At 38.2% G+C, this 22,163-nt stretch overlaps 1 protein-coding gene across 13 annotated transcripts in view; it reads left to right on the forward strand.

Annotated features, from left to right (window-relative positions):
• Positions 1 to 22,163, forward strand: part of ADGRL3 (adhesion G protein-coupled receptor L3) — a 770,556-nt gene that overhangs the window by 537,959 nt on the left and 210,434 nt on the right. For all 13 annotated transcript variants that reach the window (XM_036335141.1, XM_036335133.1, XM_036335163.1 and 10 more), the window contains one exon: positions 5 to 85. In XM_036335141.1, the coding sequence (XP_036191034.1) occupies positions 5 to 85 (81 nt within the window). The remainder of the gene's footprint in view (positions 1 to 4; positions 86 to 22,163) is intronic.

Raw genomic sequence — 22,163 nt, forward strand, 5'->3', positions numbered from 1 at the left:
ACAGGTCAGGCACATCATGGCCAGGTATCTTACATCTCTCCCCCAATTCACCTGGACTCTGAGCTAGAAAGACCCCCTGTTAGAGGTAAGTGTTTGTTTTTTCTTTTTTTATTATTTTTAAATGTTTATTGTTGAAAGTATTACATATGTTATTCTTTTTCCCCCACTGACCTCTTCTAGCCTGCTTCCACCCTTCACCCAAGCCTTCACCATCCTATTGTCTGGGTCCATGGTTGTGCATATATGCATACAAGTTCTTTGGTTGGTCTCTTCCCACCCACCCACCATACTCCACCTTTCCTCTGAGATTCCAAAGGAGACTATTTATTCTTTGATAAGGCAGTTCATTAAGTTAAAGGTGGTAGTAAATATATATTTTACAATGCAGTATCTGTTTAAAAAGCAAGGGGAGATGGTGTGGAAGAAATCTGATGACAGAATGAGTAAGTCTTATTTATTAACTAAAAATGTGAACTATAGTTCTGATACATGTTCGTAAAGCAAAATAAGAAATAGGGCTGCATAGTGATTGAACTAGTGGAAGTCTAGTTGAAAACCAACCTAGATATAGAGATTAACAGCTAACCATTACTTTTTAATTGGAACTTTCTTCTTTCATTATCCTATTTTCTTAATAAATTAAGATGGCTTAATCTAAGTCATTGATATATTTATTTTCTTACAATTTGATATTTTATATTATTTTTTAAAAAGTTATTTTAGTATGAATAGTTCATTTTGTAATCTATAAATTAAAATGTCTATTTTAAATGGATACCACTTATTTAAAAATTTTTTAAGAAACTAGTCATACAAAATAAAAGTTAAAATAGCATTTATAATTACATAATCTAAATACAGAATGTGGTTTTCTCTTTTTAAGAAATATTTATTACTGATTTCCAAACATTTTATACACATCCTAAGGTTAATTTTCCGGTTCAAAGTATTGCTGTATATTTTCTTATACCTTCAGAAGTGTTAATTACTTGATATAATAAAAGTCTTTAGGTCTGACTTTTAGGAGTATGTTTTCTCTAATGCTATTTCTCCTGCCAGGACTTTCTTACCTTCTCTTTTCTATTCACTAAGTTTCTACCAGTGTTCCAAGGTGCTTCTTTATCTTCAGTTCCTCTGTAAGCTTCCCTGGACTCTGTACTAGGGAGGAGCTAAGTGGATGTCTCAGTTCTCCATGTGCTCCCCGGCGCCTCCCAAGTGCAGGGGGTGGGCCCCTGCACTTGCCTCCACTTTTACAACTAAGACATTGTCTTTTATTTTTCAGTGTGCATGTTTCCCTTTCTCTTCTGTAAGGTGTTTGAGGGGAGAGAGTGTCAGAATTTCTATACTCCTCTAGCCACTGGTCTGTGCATGGCACATACTGGGCAGTCACAGGACAATTTCTACATGGCTGAAATTTAAAGAGACAGCCTAGATGCTGAAGGATGCATCCTCGGTGTTCAAGCAGAAAAGGGAGTAGGGACCATAGGAGAATCCCACAGAGAGGGAAACAGAATGAATTGAAACATGGATATGTCAAAGTGGTGATCTTTTTATGGAAATATGCTGGGCACACAGTAAAATGGGAACCATTTGAGAGGAAGAGACTGGAAAGATGCAACAGGGCAGACAGATTGTGAAGGACTGTATCACACATGCAAAGGAGTTTGTATTTTATGCTGGAAAAGAATGATGGAATACTTTTAATTTAAAAAAGAACAAACTGTTCCCTAAGTCAGTGGGATACTACATTGTAACATGATCAGTGCTTGATATGAGAAAAGTATCTGTGAAGTCAGTGTGGGTAAAAGATGACTGGAGAATTAGTTAGGAATGTGTCAGCGGCAATGGCTGGGCCTGAGAAATATGTTGAAGAGACGTGTCAGTCAGCTGAACAGAACAGGGGGAGGAACAGAATTGCCTCCAAGGTTTCTGTATTGATTAACAGCTTGGATGCTTATGACATAATCCCCCACCATGAGGAATAGGTACGTTTTACATTGACGCAATGTTTTAGATATGTTAATTCTTAGCAAAATGCTATTGCTCTGAAAGATGTAAGCCTGTTTATGCAAGTTGGTGACCTCAGTATAATTCAATTTTTCAGGCATGCTCTCAGTATGATTTGGGAAGAGTACTGTAAGCTCTGGCATAGGATGTGTAATAACCCACTCTAAAAGTTAGTGGCTTTAAACAAGAAACATTTGTTATAGTTCTCAGAGTCGGTTGAGTCACGTGAGTGCTGACTTGGATGCTTCGCAGTTGGCAGATGGCTGGTTTTGTGGGGGAGGGAGCTCGCATGTGTGGTAGTCAACTTGATGTCATTGGGGGTGATGGCCATATGGCTCTCATTACCCAGCAGCCTAGCACAGGTGCATTCCCATGGTGATAGGATTTCCAGCAATATATAAACAAGTCCCAGAGTTCACATGTTTTTCAGGACTCTGCCTGTGTCATGTTTGCTATGTCCCATTGGCCAAAGCAAGTTAGCCGCTGGCCCCAGGCTGAGAGAGCGGAAATGGACTCCATCTTACAATCCAGAGGACCATGAATACAGATAAAGAGAGGACTTTCGGGCAGATAAAGAGTAAAATAAATTTAGAAGGAAATACGACAAAAACTAGCTGATAAAAATGAAAGGACTTAGAGCTATTAAAGTTAAACTTGGGAGTTCTAGAACGTCCTTGTTTTAGTTTCTTCAACTACTACACAGATCAGAAATGAGAACTTCACAGTATCTTTGTGAAGATTAGGAGTAATACAGAGTAAAGTCTGGCATTTGGTAGGCCCTAGATAAAATGTGGCTGTTACTATGTACTTCTGGGTTCATCGCTGTGGCAAATGGGAAGAAATTGAGCTTTGAAGCCAAGGCAGACTTGTATGACCTTAGAATGATTGTCTTGATAACTTCCAGTTCTCATATCATTTATCTACTTACATTGACTTAGAGACTCTCCTAAACTGCTTGGTGATTAATGCAATTGCAGCTGTAGTCACTAGCTCATGTGCCATAGTTCTACAGTTTTAAAAAAAAATTCTTAATTAGATAAAGAGGCTGATATAAATCACCAAAATAACATGGCAGACAATCATGTGCTTTTTTCTTAAACCTAATATTTTATTTCTAAAAATATTTTGAAAATGGGTTAGAGTTGGCATAATAGCATTACTTTGGAACAATAAAATATTTCCTTTCAACTTTCAACTATCACTCCTCACCTTTATTTACTATTTTTAATTATACTGTAAGCTGATGTCAATATTTATATGCAGTCAAATATATGAAGATACAGATATAGATAGAGATAGATATTTTTGTATAAATATAGGAACAGAGAGAGGACCTCTCATGTATATTATAGTTTTTTATTTGAATTAATACAATAAGATAAATTATTTTTAAAAAATAATTGGGAATTTTATCTCCAATGATTTTTTTGTAACATTATATAGCAATATCCTGGATTCTAACATTAGCTAGCAATTTTAGCTTTTATTTTTCTATTTTTTGCTAGAGTTTTATATATATTGCAAATATGAACGATATATCTAGATAGTCCCCTTCCCGCATTGACCTGTAGCTCTCTGTATTTTCTTTCTTGTCTACAGGCATGTTAAAGTTTTAGGAATTATTGCTTTATAGATAAATTCCTCGTGTACTTTATAAACTTGATTGCATTCTAATAGGAAAACCATACTTCATTATTTTATATTCATCAAGCTAACCATACAAAACAATAACATTTAAGAATATAGTAATATAATTATCACTATTAGCACACGGAATTTTTCAATACAAAATATGAACTATCTAACATACAATAACACATCATATTGCTTCAGATGTTTTATCACTTCATTCTGTTTTCATCTGAAATATTTTGGATTACTTGGTAATTTTTTTAAACAGTAATGATTGTACTTTGAGTATTTGAGACAGTGGTCTAATTATTGATAACATGAATTGTGTTTTAAAACCATATTCTTAAAAATAGTTATTCAAAATATAGATATAGACATAGATATAAATATGACAATTTCATTCCTTTTTTTTTGCCCTCTCAAGTTCTATATCATATATGAAACATTTTCGTTTTAAATACCATGTCACCATCCTTTCTCCTTTCAATTCTCTTGATTTCTTTCAGTTTTGTTCATTTTTTAGGGAAAAAATCTTTTGTAAAATTATTGCATTTGTTTGTCAAATGTATTTTTTTCTTTGGTATTGTGCATCTTAATTGTGGCCAACATGCTCTTAATAACCATATGGGAAATGTAGAAGCAAGTTACCAAATAGCCTTGAATAAAAAGTTGTGATCTGAATTTCAAAGTAGCCAAAATTCAGTAGCACTGTTGAGTAAATTTGAGAGATTCTATTCTTTAAGTCTAATGTGATCATACATGGCATTTGGTCATATAATTTATGCCTGTGGTGACTTTATATGCATTCTTCAATTTACAGATTCTATTACTGAATAGAGGTGTAAATTCTGATAGTTTACTAGTGCATTAATGTCACAATACATTACAAGGTAATTAACCAGAGCTGCCACTATAAATAGAAAATCGTCACAGCCCTCACTATAAACTACTTCATAAAAGTGAGATCCTGAATCAGCATTCACCATTATAGTGATTTTTCTTGCCATATGTCTCATTAATCAGGAAAAAAACTTCATCTGGAAGCACTATTATTATTAAAGCTTTCATTATGAAAATAACGTCATTATAATTTTGTAGTTAACTTAATGGGATTGATTATATATTTCCATACGCAAATAAGTCCTATATACTTTTCAGACGTATTTCCCAACTTATATATTATAACTGGAAATGAAAGACTACTTTGGTACTTTTGTAGCAGAGTTGTCAGTAAGCACAAGGGAGTTCTTGGAAGGGTGCATTAAGAGTTGCAGTTTTGAAGGTCATTTTTCCTCACCAGCTATCCTTTTCTCCCCGGCCTTTATTTTGCTTCCTCACTACCCACATGAAGACTATTCAGCCTCAGAATTGTGTCTGAATTACAGTCAGGATTACTCATTGAAGTGAGATTTTGGATGAGATTTTGTGTTGGAAGCTGAATCACAATCCTAAACAAAGACTTATATTATTTGACAATCAAATATAAAAGTTGAGGAATGCCCTTCCGTTGTAACTTTGTTATTTTATTTTTGGCTTTGTCTTGTTTCATTGTTTTCCTATACAATTTGGTGATAACCTTAGCAGTCAATTATAGAACCCAACCTAGTAATTCCTTACAACCTCACTAGCAATTCAAGTTAGATAAATTTCTGTTACTTAGCAACAGAAGATCAACTTCTGAAAAATTTTTCCATTTGTATTACTAAAGATGATATTTTTATGTTCTGATACATAAAAAAAAAAAATCAAAAGTAACCAGCTATACTTCACCTTCCAATATGGTAAACCACTAGTAATAAAGCTGGTGAATACAGCACTGTATTTAATTTGTATATTTTGTATAATCTTTCTTAAGTAGAGTCTTATATTTAATCATAAGTCTAATATTAAATATAATTTGTGCAATTGCTAATTGTTAACAATTGCAATTTATAGTCAGAGAAAAACCTAAAATATTTGGGGACATTTGAAAAACTGCATCTATTTTTTTATTTTCTTTTTTTCTATAATAAACTGAGTAATATAAGCATGGTTTCATTGGCACATAATCAGTGAACTAGAATCATGCCAGGCATGAAGTTTCATGTGCAAATTGCGTTACACTCAGCAAATCTACACGCTGAAAATATTTTTTAAAGTTTGAAATAAACAGATGGTCCTGCTTGGTGCATCTATATTAAAATTAGGCTCTAGCCAAAGATTTAGCATCACAAATTAGAGACATTAACACACAATATTATCTAGAAAAATGTAAAAACATTGGAAATAGATTAAAATAAAAAAGGAACAAGACATCTGGCATTCTTATTGAGGAGTTTCCAGGCTTGTTCTTTAATATTTGTGTGGTGTTTTGATAACTTATCCGGTTAGCAGACATTATATATTAGAACATAATTCCCTAGCTTCAGCCACTCTTAACCCAAAGAAATAAAAAGGTGCACATAACAGAATAACAGAGTGCTTTGATCATGTTAAATAAACACCCCTTTCCTACACTTGTAAATGCCTAACATTTTTGCTGTGTTTAAAGTACACTGCCAACAACTACGAGATAGAAAGGGTATAGCTCGTTAATGTAAATTGTAAGCACCACTCCTGTTTATTAAGTATATATCTTGTATCTGACATACGAAAATATATTTTATACATATTGTCTCATTAAATCTTACCAAGTTTGCTATCACTTTTTCATTCAGACTTACTGTTCATCATTATATTTCTAGCATCGAGCATACTATTGTAATATTATATGGTAATCACTGAATTTGGTTTGAATTTAATGGAAATTAAATGATAATCTTAATGGTAAAGTGTACATTTTTTCAATATTCTCAGGAATAAGTGTAAGGGTTTTGTAAGTTATAACATACTTTCCAAATATGTATGTTATTGTTTGCATTTAATTGTGATAACCCCAATTTGCTAACCATATGATCATGGACAAACCCGTAGCCACAGCAACAGCCTCTTTCCCAGGATTGTTTAAGTATCAAATATCAATATAATCCTATATGTAAAATTACTACCTACCCTATAGAATGCTCAGCAAATATAATTTAGCAGCAACACTTAATAGATCTAGTCTAAAACTGGTTATAGCTCATAAATGGCAAGATCAAGAAAATAAGTCCTCAAGAGAGTTTGCCATGTCCTTATCATCTTTAAATCCTGTTGGTTTAATTATGTTACAGTTTTATATGTAAAATAACCATATTCTATACATTTAAAATCTCAAACATATATCAAACAATAAAACTATACCTCAACCCTGGGCAGCGTGGCTCAGTTGGTTGAGCATCCTCCCATGAACCAAGATGTCACCAGTAGGATTCCCATTCAGGGCACTTGCCAGGGTTGCTGCTGGATCCTCAACAGGGGTGTGCAGGAGGCAGCCGATTGATGTTTCTCTCTCTCCCTTTCCCTTCCTCTCTCTCTAGAATCAATAAAAATGTACATATTTTAAAAACTATACATCAGCTTTTCTCTGTGACCTCCTAGAAGAGTAACTTTCATTTTATATTTAACTAATATTTTCTGTGTAGTTGCATCTTAGGCATGGTTTAGGTTCCGAAGTTAATGGGAGGGGATAAAAACTAAAAAATTAAAATCCCACCTAGAAAAAATCCTCTGAATTATCCTTAAAATATGGTATTTCCAATAATGAGTTATTCCTTAATATCAGAAAATGTGCACACAAAAATACCCCATGTCTCTTTTGGACATAGAGATACTTATGTGATGAGTGGTATGAGGAGACATACAACTGAGAGAACATTATCCCTACTCTTCCAGCCATGAGCTCTTTGAGTAAAATGGGAAGTGTAATCTTCCCCCCAAATACTTTTGAATGTATATATTTGAACGTAAGGCAAATTAATTTTCATGTGACTATACTGTAGTGAGTTACTACTGTGTGCCATGCACTCTACAGGAGACTGGCAGTGCAGTGAAGTACAAGAGAGAAAAGATGTTTGTCTTCATGGACTTTACCTTGTCATGGGGGAGGTAAACCATATATCACTAATGGGTTAGACAATCAAGATTATGAACAGGTTATGATTAAAGGTATAAAAAAGATATGTAAGGCGGATGATCAAGGAAAACTACTCCAGGGAGGTAACTATTGAGCTGAACTGAGAGGAATAAAAATAAGTTGGCCTTCACTGAATTTGAAGGATAGTGTAACCAAAGGTCCTAAACTAGAAAAGTACTGGTTTGTCAGTTCTTTTGTTCACTAATGAGGGCCTCTTAGGAATCAGTCCTTGATGGAATTGTGCGGTTTGCAAGTCTGTCAAGAAGCAAGACTCTAGACAGGGGAAAGAAACTATAAATTAATAAAAAAATATAACAGAGAAACCAAGATGGTGGCATAGGTAAACACCGGAAATTGCTGCCTCGCACAACCACTTCAAAAATACAACTAAAAGACAAAACGGACATCATCCAGAACCACAGGAAGGCTGGCCGAAAGAGAAAAGCACACTGAGACTCAGAGGAGGTGCAGAAGTAAAGTGCAGAGGTACAGAGGCGCACATGGAAAGGGCGATCAACTGAGGACGCGGTTGTCTTTTTCAATCTGGAGGGAGACACAAGCTCCCGACTGCTCTGAACTCCAGTTCCGGGTGAGTCTCTGGGGACTCGGGACTCATACGGGGAGAAACTGGACTGTCTGGCATCGGTCGGAACTCAAGGGTGGCTTTCTCTCAGAGGTGCTTGCAGTAATTACTGCGGGACACTGAGACCAAGGACCTCTTAGGGCTGGACTGAGGATCAGCCATAGCTGTTTGCTCCACCCTGTTGATTCCCTGAGACCCTGCCCCACCCAAGCTGTGCGCAGAGGCTTTTGCATATGAATGGCCTGGCCCTTTGCAATCTGAAATTATCTAACAAACTGCAGCTGGGTCAGAGAGACCCAGAACATCCAAAAGAAGACCCAGAACATCCAAAAGAAGGCCCAAGGCCCCACAGCAGCTTGCATTGCTTCACATCTGGGCCTCATATAGGCACCTCCAAACCCCAAACAAAGAAAAGGAATCTGCAGATCTCTGCATAGCTCCTGCTGGGTAGCCTCAGGCAGAGGCTAAATTAGCACCTCCTTAGAGATCCAAGAGCCAGTGTACCCAGTGGTCAGAGTGGGACCATCCAGATTACAACTCCTCAGATCCATAAGGGACACACTCAGGGGGCAGACTCAGTGAGCACCATAGCCCTACTGAAGCAAGTCTTGCCCCATAAGGGTGTCTCCAGCACAGAAGTTCTCCCACTGTAGACACAGCTGATTCTCACAGCCAATTGGCCTGGAGTTCAATTCCTCCCAGTGATACCTACAACAAACAAGGCTTAACTACAACAAGACTGTACACAAAGCCCACAAAGGAGTGCACCAAGAGTGTCCACCTCAGGTAATTGGGGAGGCTGAGCCACTGGGCCCTATAAGACACCTAGCATAGAAAGCCACTCTATCAACACAGGGAAGCAGCCAAAATGCGGAGACAAAGAAACAGGTCACAAATGACAGAAATGGAGGAAAGCAAACTACTGGATATAGAGTTCAAAACCACGGTTATAAGGTTTTTCAAGAATTTTCTAGAAACTGCTGATAAACTTAGTGAGACCCTCAAGGATATGAAAAAGGACCAACTAGAAATTAAGCATACACTGACTGAAATAAAGAATATTATACAGAGTTCCAACAGCAGACGAGAGGATCACAAGAATAAAGTCAAAGATTTGAAATACAAAGAAGCAAAAAACACCCAACCGGAAAAATAAAAAGAAAAAAGAATCCAAAAATATGAAGATAGTGTAAGGAGCCTCTGGGACAACTTCAAGCATACCAACATCCAAATTATGGGGGTGCCAGAAGAAGAGAGAGAGCAAGATATTTGAAACCTATTTGAAGAAATAATGACAGAAAACTTCCCCCACCTGGTGAAAGAAATAGACTTACAGGTCCAAGAAGCTCGGAGAACCCCAAACAAAAGGAATCCAAAGAGGACCACACCAAGACACATCATAATTAAAATGCCAAGAGCAAAAGATAAAGAGAGAATCTTAAAAACAGCAAGAGAAAGAAACTCAGTTACCTACAAGGGAATACCCATATGACTGTCAGCTGATTTCTCAACAGAAACTTTGCAGGCCAGAAGGGAGTGGCAAGAAATATTCAAAGTGATGAATAGCAAGAACCTACAACCAAGATTACTTTATCCAGCAAAGCTATCATTCAGAATTGAAGGTAAGATAAAGAGCTTCACAGATAAGGAAAAGCTAAAGGAGTTCATCACCACCAAACCAGTATTATATGAAATGCTGAAAGGTATCCTTTAAGAAGAGGAAGAAGAAGAAAAAGGTAAAGATACAAATTATGAACAGCAAATACACATCTATCAACAAGTAGAATCTAAAAATCAAGTGAATAAATAATCTGATGAACAGAATAAACTGGTGAATATAATAGAATCAGGGGCATAGAAAGAGAGTAAACTGACTGTTCTTCGGGGGGAAAGGGGTGTGAGGGGTGCGGGAAGAGACTGGAAAAAAATTGTACACCTATGGATGAGGACAGTGGGGGGGGGGAGGGCAGAGGGTGGGGTGAGAGCCGGGTGGAGGGGAGCTATGGGGGGGGAAAAGGGGAACAACTGTAATAATCTGAACAATAAGATTTAATTAAAAAAATAAAAATATAACAAAAAATGGGCATGATAATTTGTGGATTACAGTGTGGGTGGATGGGTTCTGGGGATATAGTGAGAGTATTTAGACAGGACTCAGATTATGCAGGACCTTTTCAAAGAAAAAACATAGCTGGAGAGTAGGCAAAGTGTTAAGAACAGATTTTTTTTCAAAGATACAATAGTACAGAATGGACATAGATTCCAAGTACAGCACAAATAAGTGGGAATTTATAGCCAAGGAACAGAGTTGGGATGGGGGGCAGGGTGGGTCACTGGATAGAAAATTATTCAATCGGGAGTGAAGGGGATTCTGAAACCACTTGATGGGCTTCTAGCTGAAGACAGGATAGGGTGATCAGATACCACCAGGAGGGGTGGAAGATGAGGAACCAGACCAGGTAGCCAGGGCTATCAGGTACCCAGGGTGGGGGGTTCTGGTTAAACTGCCTTAGCAGGATTCTTGCTAAAACTGGATTTTACAGGGAACTGCACAGATGGGCCTAGGAGAAGGTTCAGGAACCTAATCAAAGTTTGGTCAAGCAGAGAATATTTGTGAGCTTTGTGGGCCATGAAAATAGTTGGGGTTTTAAGAGCTATGAGAATCCCTGAAGGGTTTTTACACAGAGTAATACATAATCTGATTTCAGTTTTCAAAAGATGACTGTTGCTATAGGGAGAGTGGAGAATGGCTTAGAGAGAAGTAAATCCCATCATATTGGTGTGGCCTTTCTTGAAAATTTCATTTACAAGAGGGAATTCTTTCCCCCTTACTGCTTAAATTCTCTGAAGATTCTCTTTCCTTCTTTTCCCTCTATTTTCCACATTACTGGCTTCTTGGTAACGTGTGACTTCCTGTCTCTGATCCAGAAGTAGCAGAAGAATATGGAAACAGGTGAATTCTGATTGCTGCAGAACTAAGTGCTAAACCCCTTAGAAGCAAGACCTGAGGGAGCATATGCCTGGATTCCAGTTAATGGCCTGGAGCTACCTTCCCTGCAGGGAGTAAGAGCACTGACTGCTCACAGATAACCAAAGAAAAGATTTTACAGGCTGAGTCCCTAAGGATAAAATTCTCATGCTAGGCACACAGAATATTGATCCCGTTAAAATGAGGATAGATATTGGAAGGTCTTCAAGCACAGAAGGCATTCCTACAACTCCTGCATAGAAATGTTTGAATGACTCCGGTGTTTAGGACGGATTGAGAGCTGGGAGAATTAGTAGGTTATTTCAAGAAAAGTTTCCTGAGAATGTAAACCAGACGACACTGGCAATGGAAATAAAGTGGACTTGGTGTCGTAGACACTCCAGGTAAAGGCGGAAAAAGTCTTGCTGATCAGTGGGATATGTTGAGAGGGAGTTAAAAGATAATTCCTTGATTTCTAATTTGCATCATTTGGGTAGAGATTGATACTGTTCTGGAAGACAATAGTAATTCATATTCAAGTTAAAAGTTATCCATTATTAATTCTTGGAAAATAATGTAACTTGAAATGTGGCTGGAAATAGTTTCATTTCAGTCTGTAGTTGATACAAAATATAATTTCAGAGGTATCTGAGACCTTTAGCCTTTTACAGGTCATCGGATCGACCCTTTTGTTACCAGGTGGTTAGTTATTTCAGTAGGTAATTTGTTTAGAAAAGCCTGACGAGTAGATTTATGTGACAGTGAGTTTGATGAAGTTCTTTTCTCGAACCTAAAAAAGTCATGCCTGCCAGACTTTATTTAGGTAGAAATGAATGAATAAATGAAGCCATGGCTGTAGAGTGAAAACCACCTCAGGTTCCCCAATGGTCCATGCCTTTCCTTTGCTTCACTGTTTTGAACAGTTGTACTTCACTGCAGATGTGTGTGTGCATTCGAGAGGGGCACCTCAGGGCATACTTGTTTGTTAGACAAAACCATTCTTGAAGACAGAACACAGAGCGTCCTGGCTGCCCTGCAAGCACATTAAACCCGGATTACCAGCTGGAAAGTGTGTTAGCCTTGTGTTTCTGGTTTCTTCCAGTAAAAAATAAAAAAGCAGGCATTTAAGTCATGCTTCTATTGTTATCCCCTGTTATATAAAAATGTGATGTTGACATAGGAAATGGCTTTGCAGAAGCAAATGCTCAGTTTTAAATCTCCCCTCTAAAAAAGTCTGTGGTATCATTTTTCTTTCTAAAATCTCCCCTGCTAAAATGTTTTCTGATGTGTTTGAATGCATAGGAACTATTCCTCTGGAGAATGGCTTAGTGGAGTACTTCATTTTGCACTTTATTGAAATGTGTACTTTGAAAACATTGGTGCAATTTGCCATTTTCCACCTGGCACCGGCAACAGCTGGAGCCGGGACCACTTCCGAAGGCCTCCACCCTGAGGGCGCTAATCTAAAGCTAATGCCACATTAAGAGCTACCTCCCTGCCCCGTGCTCTGTTAAACATATCCAAGGTAAAAGAAAGAGCATAATATTTTCATGTAGGTGCTAGTTATTTTCCTTCGTCTTCCCTTCCCATTTCTGTTGCTCTAAAACTATTACCAGCGGTCATGCTCTTAACTTTAAAATATTTATAGGGAAAAGATTTGTTTTAAATGAGCAGATGGGCCAGTTCGAAGACAAGCTGCTATATTAATAAGCATGCATGGTGCTTTATCAGCAAAGGAGTCTATTGTGACATTTCTTCTGGATGATTTGTATAGCCTATCACTATCGCACCTGGTGCAGGGACAATAAATGGGCACTTAATAGTCAAGCAGTGTGTGAGCGCCGTCCATTATAACTTCATTATGTCAGATATAATCATCTATTACTGAATGGCAGGCGCTTAATTTATAATCAGTTGCCCTCTGGAATTAGTGGCCATACAAATGAATGGTCCATTCCTGTCACTTTGACTGTAAACTCCCTTCTCCTAATACTGGCCCCTTTTGTAAACACGTGGAATGAACTTGCTATCCATCCCCCTTTGGGATTTTAGAATACAAGATGTTTTGTGTATCGTTATGAAATTTGAAAAGAGGGCAAGTGTGAATTACATACGATATAAAATTCCATATATTAAGAGACATATCTGTTTAAAATAATAATGCAATTCTTTAGTTCCCTTTACTATAAGACTTAAGTTTGATTTTGGTAAAGTGACAATGCTCTTGGGGGAAAAACACAAAATTCCCTAGAGATCTGCACAACAATGTGCATGTCGTTAACAAGACTGGAAGGTACATATCAAAACTTATGAAAAAAAATTTTATCTGATGCGTTTTTTTGCCACAACAAAAAATACCTTCTCCACTGGGCAATATAAACAAGTATATATTCCACCGTGGCCCCAGTAACAAGATATGGACAAGAGAGACAGTGAACAGGAAAAGAAGCTGAGGCTTGGGAGAGAAGGAGCTGAGGGAAATCTAACAGGAGCCCGGGATTCGTGCTTTGTAGGCTTTCAGAATTCATGTTCCCAACCAGCATCTTCAGAACCTTCGGGCTTTTTTCTTCGGACTTGAGAACACTCAGTCAGAACTTTACCGTGTCCTTTTTCAAGGTCGCCGTTAGAGCAAGCTTCAGTCATTGTGAAGATACCCGGTTGAAATTACTATCTGAAAAAGTTCCTTTCAGAGACGTCTCAGCTGCTATCTAATGAGGACCCTGGGACTGGGGCAGGGGTAGACCCACTCTTTGGGAAAAGAAATCTTTTGGGAAAAGAAATCTCAAAGATAGTTTGCAGTCAACATGACTATTGGGCCTTCCGGATTATGGAGGGGGGAGAGGATGGGACTGAATGTGGCAAACGGGAAAATATTAACAAATGGATAAAACAGTTGGATGGTATGAAAATGGATCTACGTTATTACCAACGCCATATTATGGTTGTCTTACAATTTGAAAGGCTGAATCTGCCCAAAAGAAGGTGGTGCCTATATCATAATGTTACGATCCGGCAGGCTTTCACCAGTTTTAGCTTTCAGTGTGATGGATGGTATCACTCACACTGGAAACAGGTGGCAGATTATTCACTTCTTCGTTGGAGTTGTAAACTTACAGAAGCCATGCATTTTGGAAGGGATGTCTTACCAAAAAATGCCATCAAGGAGAAATAAGGGGACAACAGAGAGTTGATTCCTAATATCCTAAAGACTTAAAAAGTCCTGGTGCTGTGACAGAATGCAGTTGCAGTCTTGCTACATGGATACATTTGTAATCGGCACAGACAGGGCTGTCTCTAAGTTTTCTCTCTCTAGACACCAGGCGTCAATAGACACATCCACTGACTTGAATGAATGAAAAGCTCATTAGGGAACTTGTGTTGTAGACGATGATCTTTTAATGATGAATCCAAATAAAATTAAGGTTTATTTGGTGAAAACTCATGCTAAGGTGACTTAGAGTGACTCTGGCTGAGAAGTTTCAGGGATGCAGGCTTCCAGATAAACGGATCAAGACTGCTGCCTTTTACAGACCTGAACCCCTAGGCAAGTGTAACTAGAATCCAAGGGGAGCTGGCAGCAAGGCTCAGCTGGCTGGCAACAAATCCAAAGCCTGCAGGGTAAGCTTCACATAGGAGAGCCCTGAGCCAGTACAAGCACGAGCTGGCTGACTAGACCTCAGTGCCTGTTCTAAGCCACCGGACTGGTTCTTGGCAGGGGCCTCTGGTAATTTACTCTCCCGCCCCTATTGTCTTACATGTATTTTTCTCACATCTCCATTGGATTTGCCATATGGAAGATCTAGCTTGCTCATTTGGAACCTTATTAGAAAATCTGGTTTTATAATCACTTGACTAGTCCAGAGTCATTGTTTTTCCCACCTCTCTGACCATCACGTGTATGTAGAGCCACATATTTTTCTGTGGTATCAAGATCTGCTGGCAAGATCTTGAGTGCTTTTATGGGCAAAATAAAAGCTGTTAAGGACTATCACCATCTGAAAATAAAAAGAAGAAAGATGTTTTTATTTGTATCCTTATCCTCACATTCATTTTATTTTTGCTGATTATGACAAGACTGAATAGGGAATAGAAGCATACATCATGTTGTATATGTGGTAGGAAAAAGTTGGGCTACACTGAATTTTTATGCAAAATAACTCACATAATTCTTGCAAGGTTACTTGGTTCATACTACATTCAACATGTGCAAAGGTGAACCCTTTGCCTTTTTGTTTCCTGCTATATTTATGGTCTTTAAAGACCATGTTAATAAGTAGTTGCACTTATTATACACACTGAAATTGGGCTTGACCAAAGCAAGTTCAAGAAAATATACTTTAAAAATATTTTAAATGTTTAAAAAGAAAAGTAAACATGTTCATAAAGTAAAAATCTTTAAAAAATTAATGAGCTAGCACATGGTAGAAAATAGTTCAACAGTAATTTATAAATTTATAATAGCAACATGGAGCAAGCCCATGGACTAATTAAAATTTATTCAGTGTATCTGCTATCACAATGAAAAGACTATAAAGAATTATATTTAAATCTTACTTTGAACCCTAATCATTTAATAAATGTTTGTTGAATTTAATAGAAAATTTTGAGATGTAGCGCCTATTTTAAGCCATAGGGCAACAAAATGTAAATTGCGTTCAGTTCAGTAAAAATAGAGTAATTTCAAAACGTAGGAAGTTCTTTTCCCTCTTGGGTATAATTAGAATCATTATTAAATCAGATCCATTAAACAGTGGGAATTTGGGAACAATAATTAGATTCATTTGCAGAAATTGATTAAAGAATATCTTATCTAAAGAAAAATGGCATACAGTAGTCCCTCCCCCCAGTGAACATCTGAAACTGCAGGCAGTACTGAATTCTGTATATACTATGGTTTTTCTTATGCATACATACCTATGATAAAGTTTAATTTAGAAATTAGGCAATTTCACAGATAGGAGATTCGTTCTTACCATAGAGCTCAGCATAAACTTTGTATTTAGTTCCTTATTCAGTTGAGAACTTTCACCTTTTCACTTAAACGAAGCACTCTGTAGCTTCTCTTTGGCATATCTACCACTATTCTTGTGCTTTGGAGCCATTATTAAGTAAAGTAAGGGTTACTTGAGCACAAGCACTGTGATACTAGGACGCTTGATCTGATAACCTAGAGGGCCATTAAGTGACTAAGATGTGGGTAGTACATGCCTCATGGATACACTGAACAAAGGGATGATTTACTTCCTGGGTGGGACTTGGTGGGATGGTACAAGATTTCAGAATGGTACACAGCTTAAAACTTACGAGTAGCTTATATCTGGAATTTTCCATTTAATATTTTGGCATTGTGGTTGATTGCAGGTAACTGAAACCATGGAAAGCAAAACCATGAAATGGGGGTGGGGGAACAACTATCGATTTTTCAGAATTCACACTGTCACTGAGTTTATTCCTTTTATATGTTTCACATAAGTTAATCTCTTCATATTCTAAACTAGAAAAACTATTCATTACAATAAAGATCCAAAATTCTATGATAACTAAGAAAAATGGCCTATAACTAGGTTCCTAACAAACTGGGTGAACTCCTTATTGTGTGTCCTGCTGAGTAGCATTTGTTATGCAAACAATTGAAACCTTGGGAGAAAAGCCAAGTGGAAACAATTGAAATGCATTATTCCCATTATAAAACCCACTAGGGTTTTGGAGTTCTCTCTTTGATTTAGAGTAGATAGTGTTAAATGATTGATGTGAAACTCCATAGTGTCTTGTTCATTTTACCAGTCAAACTTGAATGTGTGATATTGAAGACATTGTACATTTCTAAAACAATGTGAATTTGAAGTACCCATAATTTCAAATCAAGACCCAAATGTCTTCCTTATGCTGATATTTTCCCTTGAATAACAATATTATTCATGAATGCTTATTATAGCACTTATTAACATTTTATTTTTAAATAACTGTATTTATCATGAAACAAATTTACGTCTGTTGAACTTTTTAATATGTTCTTGATTAGGAAAGAAATTGGCAGGTGATTTCTGCTTATTCTGTCATGTGAAATCTTTGCCTTTATAAACACGTAATTTGAAATATGACTTTTATTCAGCTTCTGTATAACTGTAATACTGAATAATGGAAGCAAATTTGAAATCCAAGATTTAGGACACATGGTTATAGATGTTATCCTATTTAATAAAAGACAAAAGGGTAATTAACCATACCTCCACTATGCTTCCCATTCGCTAATCAGGGCGATATGCAAATTAACTTCCAACAAAGATGGTGGCCGGCAGCCACACAGCTGAAGCGAACAGGAGTTTTGCTTGCTTCAGTGATGGAGGAAGCCAAGGTTCCCGGCCTGCTGCGGCCCGGCTCTGAGCTCCACTGAAAGCAACAATGTTGTAATTATAGAAGCTAAACAAACCTCAGATACCTGCTTTCAGCTGGCTGTGGCCTCAGAGCTGGGAGCGCCAGTGATGGCAACAATGTTTCAATTATAGAAGGTAAATAAATCCCAGAATAAAAAAAAAAAGAAAAAAAGGAGAGGCTGGGAGCTTCCGTCACTGGCCAGCCTGAAAACGGCCCTCAGCCCCTCACCCAGACTGGCCAGGCACCCCAGTGGGGACCCCCACACTAAAGGGGGTGTGGCCAGCCTGAAAACAGCCATCAGCCCCTTATCCAGGCTGGCCAGGCACCCCCAGAGGGGACCCCCACCCTGATCCGGGACACCCTTCAGGGCAAACCAGCTAGCCCCCACCCATGCACCAGGCCTCTATCCTATATAATAAAAGGATAATATGCCAACTGACCCTAACAGCAGAACGACTGGGAATTACTGGTCACTATGACACACACTGACCACCAGGGGGCAGACGCTCAATGCAGGAGCTGCCCTCTGGTGGTCAGGGCACTCCCACATGGGGGAGCTCTGCTCAGCCACAAGCCAGGCTGACGGCTGCCAGTATAGCGGTGGTGGTGGGAACCTCTCCTGCCTCCTCAGCAGCGCTAAGGATGTCCGACTGCAGCTTAGGCCTGCTCCCCACTGGCAAGTGGACATCCCCTGAGGGCTGCCAGGCTGCCAGAGGGATGTCCGATTGCCATCTTAGGCCCAATCCCCTGGGGAGCAGGCCTAAGCCAGCAGGTGGTCATCCCCCAAGGGGTCCCAGACTGTGAGAGGGCACAGGTCGGGCTGAGGGACCCCCCACCCCCGAGTGCACAAATTTTTGTGCACAGGGCCTCTAGTTAGCAAATAAAATAAGAACAAGAAAGGTCATCACTGACTGAATGGCAATTTTAAGACTGATACACTATTTGGTTCTTCATATAGGGTATTTCTAATTCTTATGAATACTTGGGAAGGTAGGGGTCTTTATCCTCATTATACATGTAAGAAGCTGAGGTGGTTCACCGAGTAATGCAGCTATTAAGTGGTAGAGCGAGGACTCTGGAAAAGAGTCTAAACAGTAACCATGTCCTTATAATCAGTGAATGATATGATAGCAATAGAGAAATACTAGTATCTCTTAGAAAACAACTTAAAAAATGATAATTATCACACATTGTTATCAATAAATAAGCCTGGTTTCCCAGAGGTGAAGCTTGGAGGAAGGCATTGCATTATTATTTTAAAGTTAAATGAAATTAATTGAATTTCATTTGTCATGATGTCTATATGCAGTTAGCAGTAAGGTTTAGAACACTGTTGTTTATTATTGACAAACTTTTTTGGTTTCTCATCAAACTCTCATTATTATGGGTCACATTACCCAGACCCCAATCTGTGGCTAAGTGTAAACCACATTGTGATAATATCTATATAAAAAAATCATAATATGCAAATAGACTGAATGGCAGAACAACCAAACAACCAGTCTCTATGATGTGCGCTGACCACCAGTGGGAGTGCATGGAACATGGTGGGCGTTGGCCATGGCAGGGTGTGGAGCAGGTGAGTGGGGGTGCCAGACCAAGGCGGGGCACCAGTCACTATCATCAGGGTGAGCCTCTGGTAGTTACTGAAAATTCTTTGCTCCTGCATGCAGTGGTCCTGCGGAATGCTCGCACCTGCTTCCAGCACCAGCCACGATTGCCCCTCAGGGCTTCTCCACCTCCCCCTGCTCCTGAGGGGTGATTGGGGCGGCAGTTGCTGCTCACACCCACTGATGACACTGGCCCAAATTGCTCTGCACTATCAGCAGGTGTGAGCGGGACCAGCGCTGTCAGCACATGGGAGCAGCAGCAGTGGGAGTGGGGCTGCTAGCAGACAGGGGACCTGGGGCCATGGCGGGAGGGGCAGGGCAGGGTCATGGAGAATAGGCCAAGACCTGCCCCTGTGCCCATCGCAGCCTTGAGGCCCACAGTTCCTTTCAAGGTGCACAAATTCATGCACTGGGCCCCTAGCTTAGTAATAATCACACTTGCTGGATTCTATCACAGTGGGAAAGAGGAAGAAATGTTCATGAACCACTTTGACCATCTCATAATACAGAAAGCCAAATATCAAATTTAAAATCAAGAAACCTCATGTTTTAGTTTCTGAAAAATGCAGGGATATTTTAAGGCTGTTTTTACAGTGATTTAAAATCATTAACCAGGAGCAGTATGAACCTAGCTTTATAAAAAGGAAACAGAAATAAACAGGAAATTTTTATAGACTTTCTCATGGCAGTTAATCTTTTGTCTTATTTAGGATTCTATTTAATGTAGATTGTCAAGGAGATAAATTCAAGTTCATTCTTCTATTTGTTGAAACTTCAAATTTGTTTATATGAAGTAAACGAGAACTATATATGAACATTACAATTGAGTTAATTTTCTGGGGGAAGAAAGCTCTTTTTCTATTTTTCCAGGTTCTTTCAGCTGGTTTGACAGTTGAATTGACATGAAACATGTCAACAAGAGAAAATAACCAAATTTTATTACATGCACACATACTGGAATCCCACATACAACAGAGAGTAAGGGACTCAATTCAGGAGATGTTCGGCGATAGGTAAAACGAGGTATACATGCCATTCTGAGCCAAGGAATGAGGTGAGAGCCCTGAGGCTTCAGAGAGGAAGAGAGTAATTTGTAGGATGATAAGAAGAGCAGATGTTCAGTAATTAGATGTTTACTCTGCCATATAGATAGGTCATAAAAGGTTATTTCTGGTAATAACTCTTATTGTGGGCAAGGCCTCCAATTTAGAGACTTCTAGATAGTTAGGGGAGGGGTGGAAATTTCTCCTGTGTCCACAGGGTCTTGATTGCCTCAGTTAAAAATAAACCACATGCCAGAATGGAACACTAGAGCAAGCATGTCAAACTCAAAGGCTAACACAGGCCAAATAAACAAGGTTTAAGTTTATGTGGGCTGCAAAAAAACAAAAGCTTCAATTTTCATAGAAACGTAGGTTTATTTCAATAGAGACATGCTGAATACAAAGGGTAATCACTATAAAATAACGGTAAATGAGTAATTAACATTAAATAATAGAACATTTTAATAAAAATTAATATTTTTTGGACATTAACTTACCAGACACTGAATAACTGCACAAATTAATAAGCATAACACAAATAAACCTATTTTTCTTGTTTTCCAAAAGCAAAATATTTCCTGTTGCGCACACCAAACAAGTCAGTTGAAGACTAATGAGGTGGCAGTTGGCTGCTAAAATATCCGCTGCTAGTGTTAGGGAAGAGAGATGGTGCGCCTGCATGTAAGGCGCATAAGGGAAATGAATGCAACATGATTATAGTAATCAGTCATTAACGAATGTTGTAGGTCGTTATTAATAATTATGTATAACAGGATATTGTAAAAATTAAGTCACAAAATGTTTATTAAAACGTTTCTTACATACTGTTATATTGGCTGGGCCGCAAAAATATTCATTGTGGGCCGAGAGTTTGACATGCTTGCACTAGGGGGAAGCCGGTTCTGAACCCATCCACTTTGGCTAAATATAGACATCGATGTCTAATACATAACTATGTGCCTAACATCTTGCAGTAGAAAAATTGAAGAATCACCAAGTTGGTTGTACTAAGGAATGAGATTTTATCACGTGAAAACTAACTTCTCTAGTTGAAAGTTAAAACAAAAAAGGACTGTGTCTTTTCTCCTTTAAGAAAAGATCTGCAGATGCTGATTAATTTTTTCCTCTGTTGTATTGTGCAGGAAATAAGGGGATTAGTTCAACTTGACAAAAAAGAAAAGGCTCATTGTATAATTCCACTCTCATTTGTGTGTCTAAATGCCCAGAGCAGATCCAATTGATCTTTTAAGAAATCTGAGTTGAATGCTAGTGAAGCTAACACAAAAGTGACCTGCAGAATCATATAAAGAGTTGTGTTGATAGAAGGATGTTCTGTTAAAGAAATTTGGTAGGTAGGGTAGAGTAGTGGAATGGGAAAAAAGGGAAGAGGATGGGTTAGAATATTTAAAACTATCATACTTTAGTAGTTTCAAAATATGTGTTGCTACCCATGTCATTCTTTGTTTTTATATAAACACACAGTTTATAGTTATATTGCAATTCTTGAATTAACAAGAAAATAATGAATTAACCTGGTAATATTTTTCTTTTTAATTGTCATAATGTGTGAGTTCCTTTACTTCTTTTTTTTTTTTTTAAATCCTCACCCAAGGATATTTTTCCATTGATTTTAGAGAGAGTGGAAAAGAGAGGGAAAGACAGAAATATTTATGTGAGAGAAACACTTCGATTGGTTGCCTCCTGCATGCACCCTGACCAGGGCCCTGGTCTGGGAGGAGCCTGCAACCGAGGTACATGCCCTTGATAGAACCTGGGACCCTTCAGTCCACAGGCCAACGCTCTATCCAGTGAGCAACACTGGCTAGGGCCTTTACTTCTTTTTAATTGGTAGGTTGCTTGTTATTTAGTTTTATGGATTTAAAGATAAGACATGTGAAAAATTAGTCTGAAA

The sequence above is a fragment of the Myotis myotis genome, unplaced genomic scaffold (assembly GCF_014108235.1).
Source record: "Myotis myotis isolate mMyoMyo1 unplaced genomic scaffold, mMyoMyo1.p scaffold_m19_p_1, whole genome shotgun sequence".
NCBI classification, from domain to species: Eukaryota; Metazoa; Chordata; class Mammalia; order Chiroptera; family Vespertilionidae; genus Myotis; species Myotis myotis.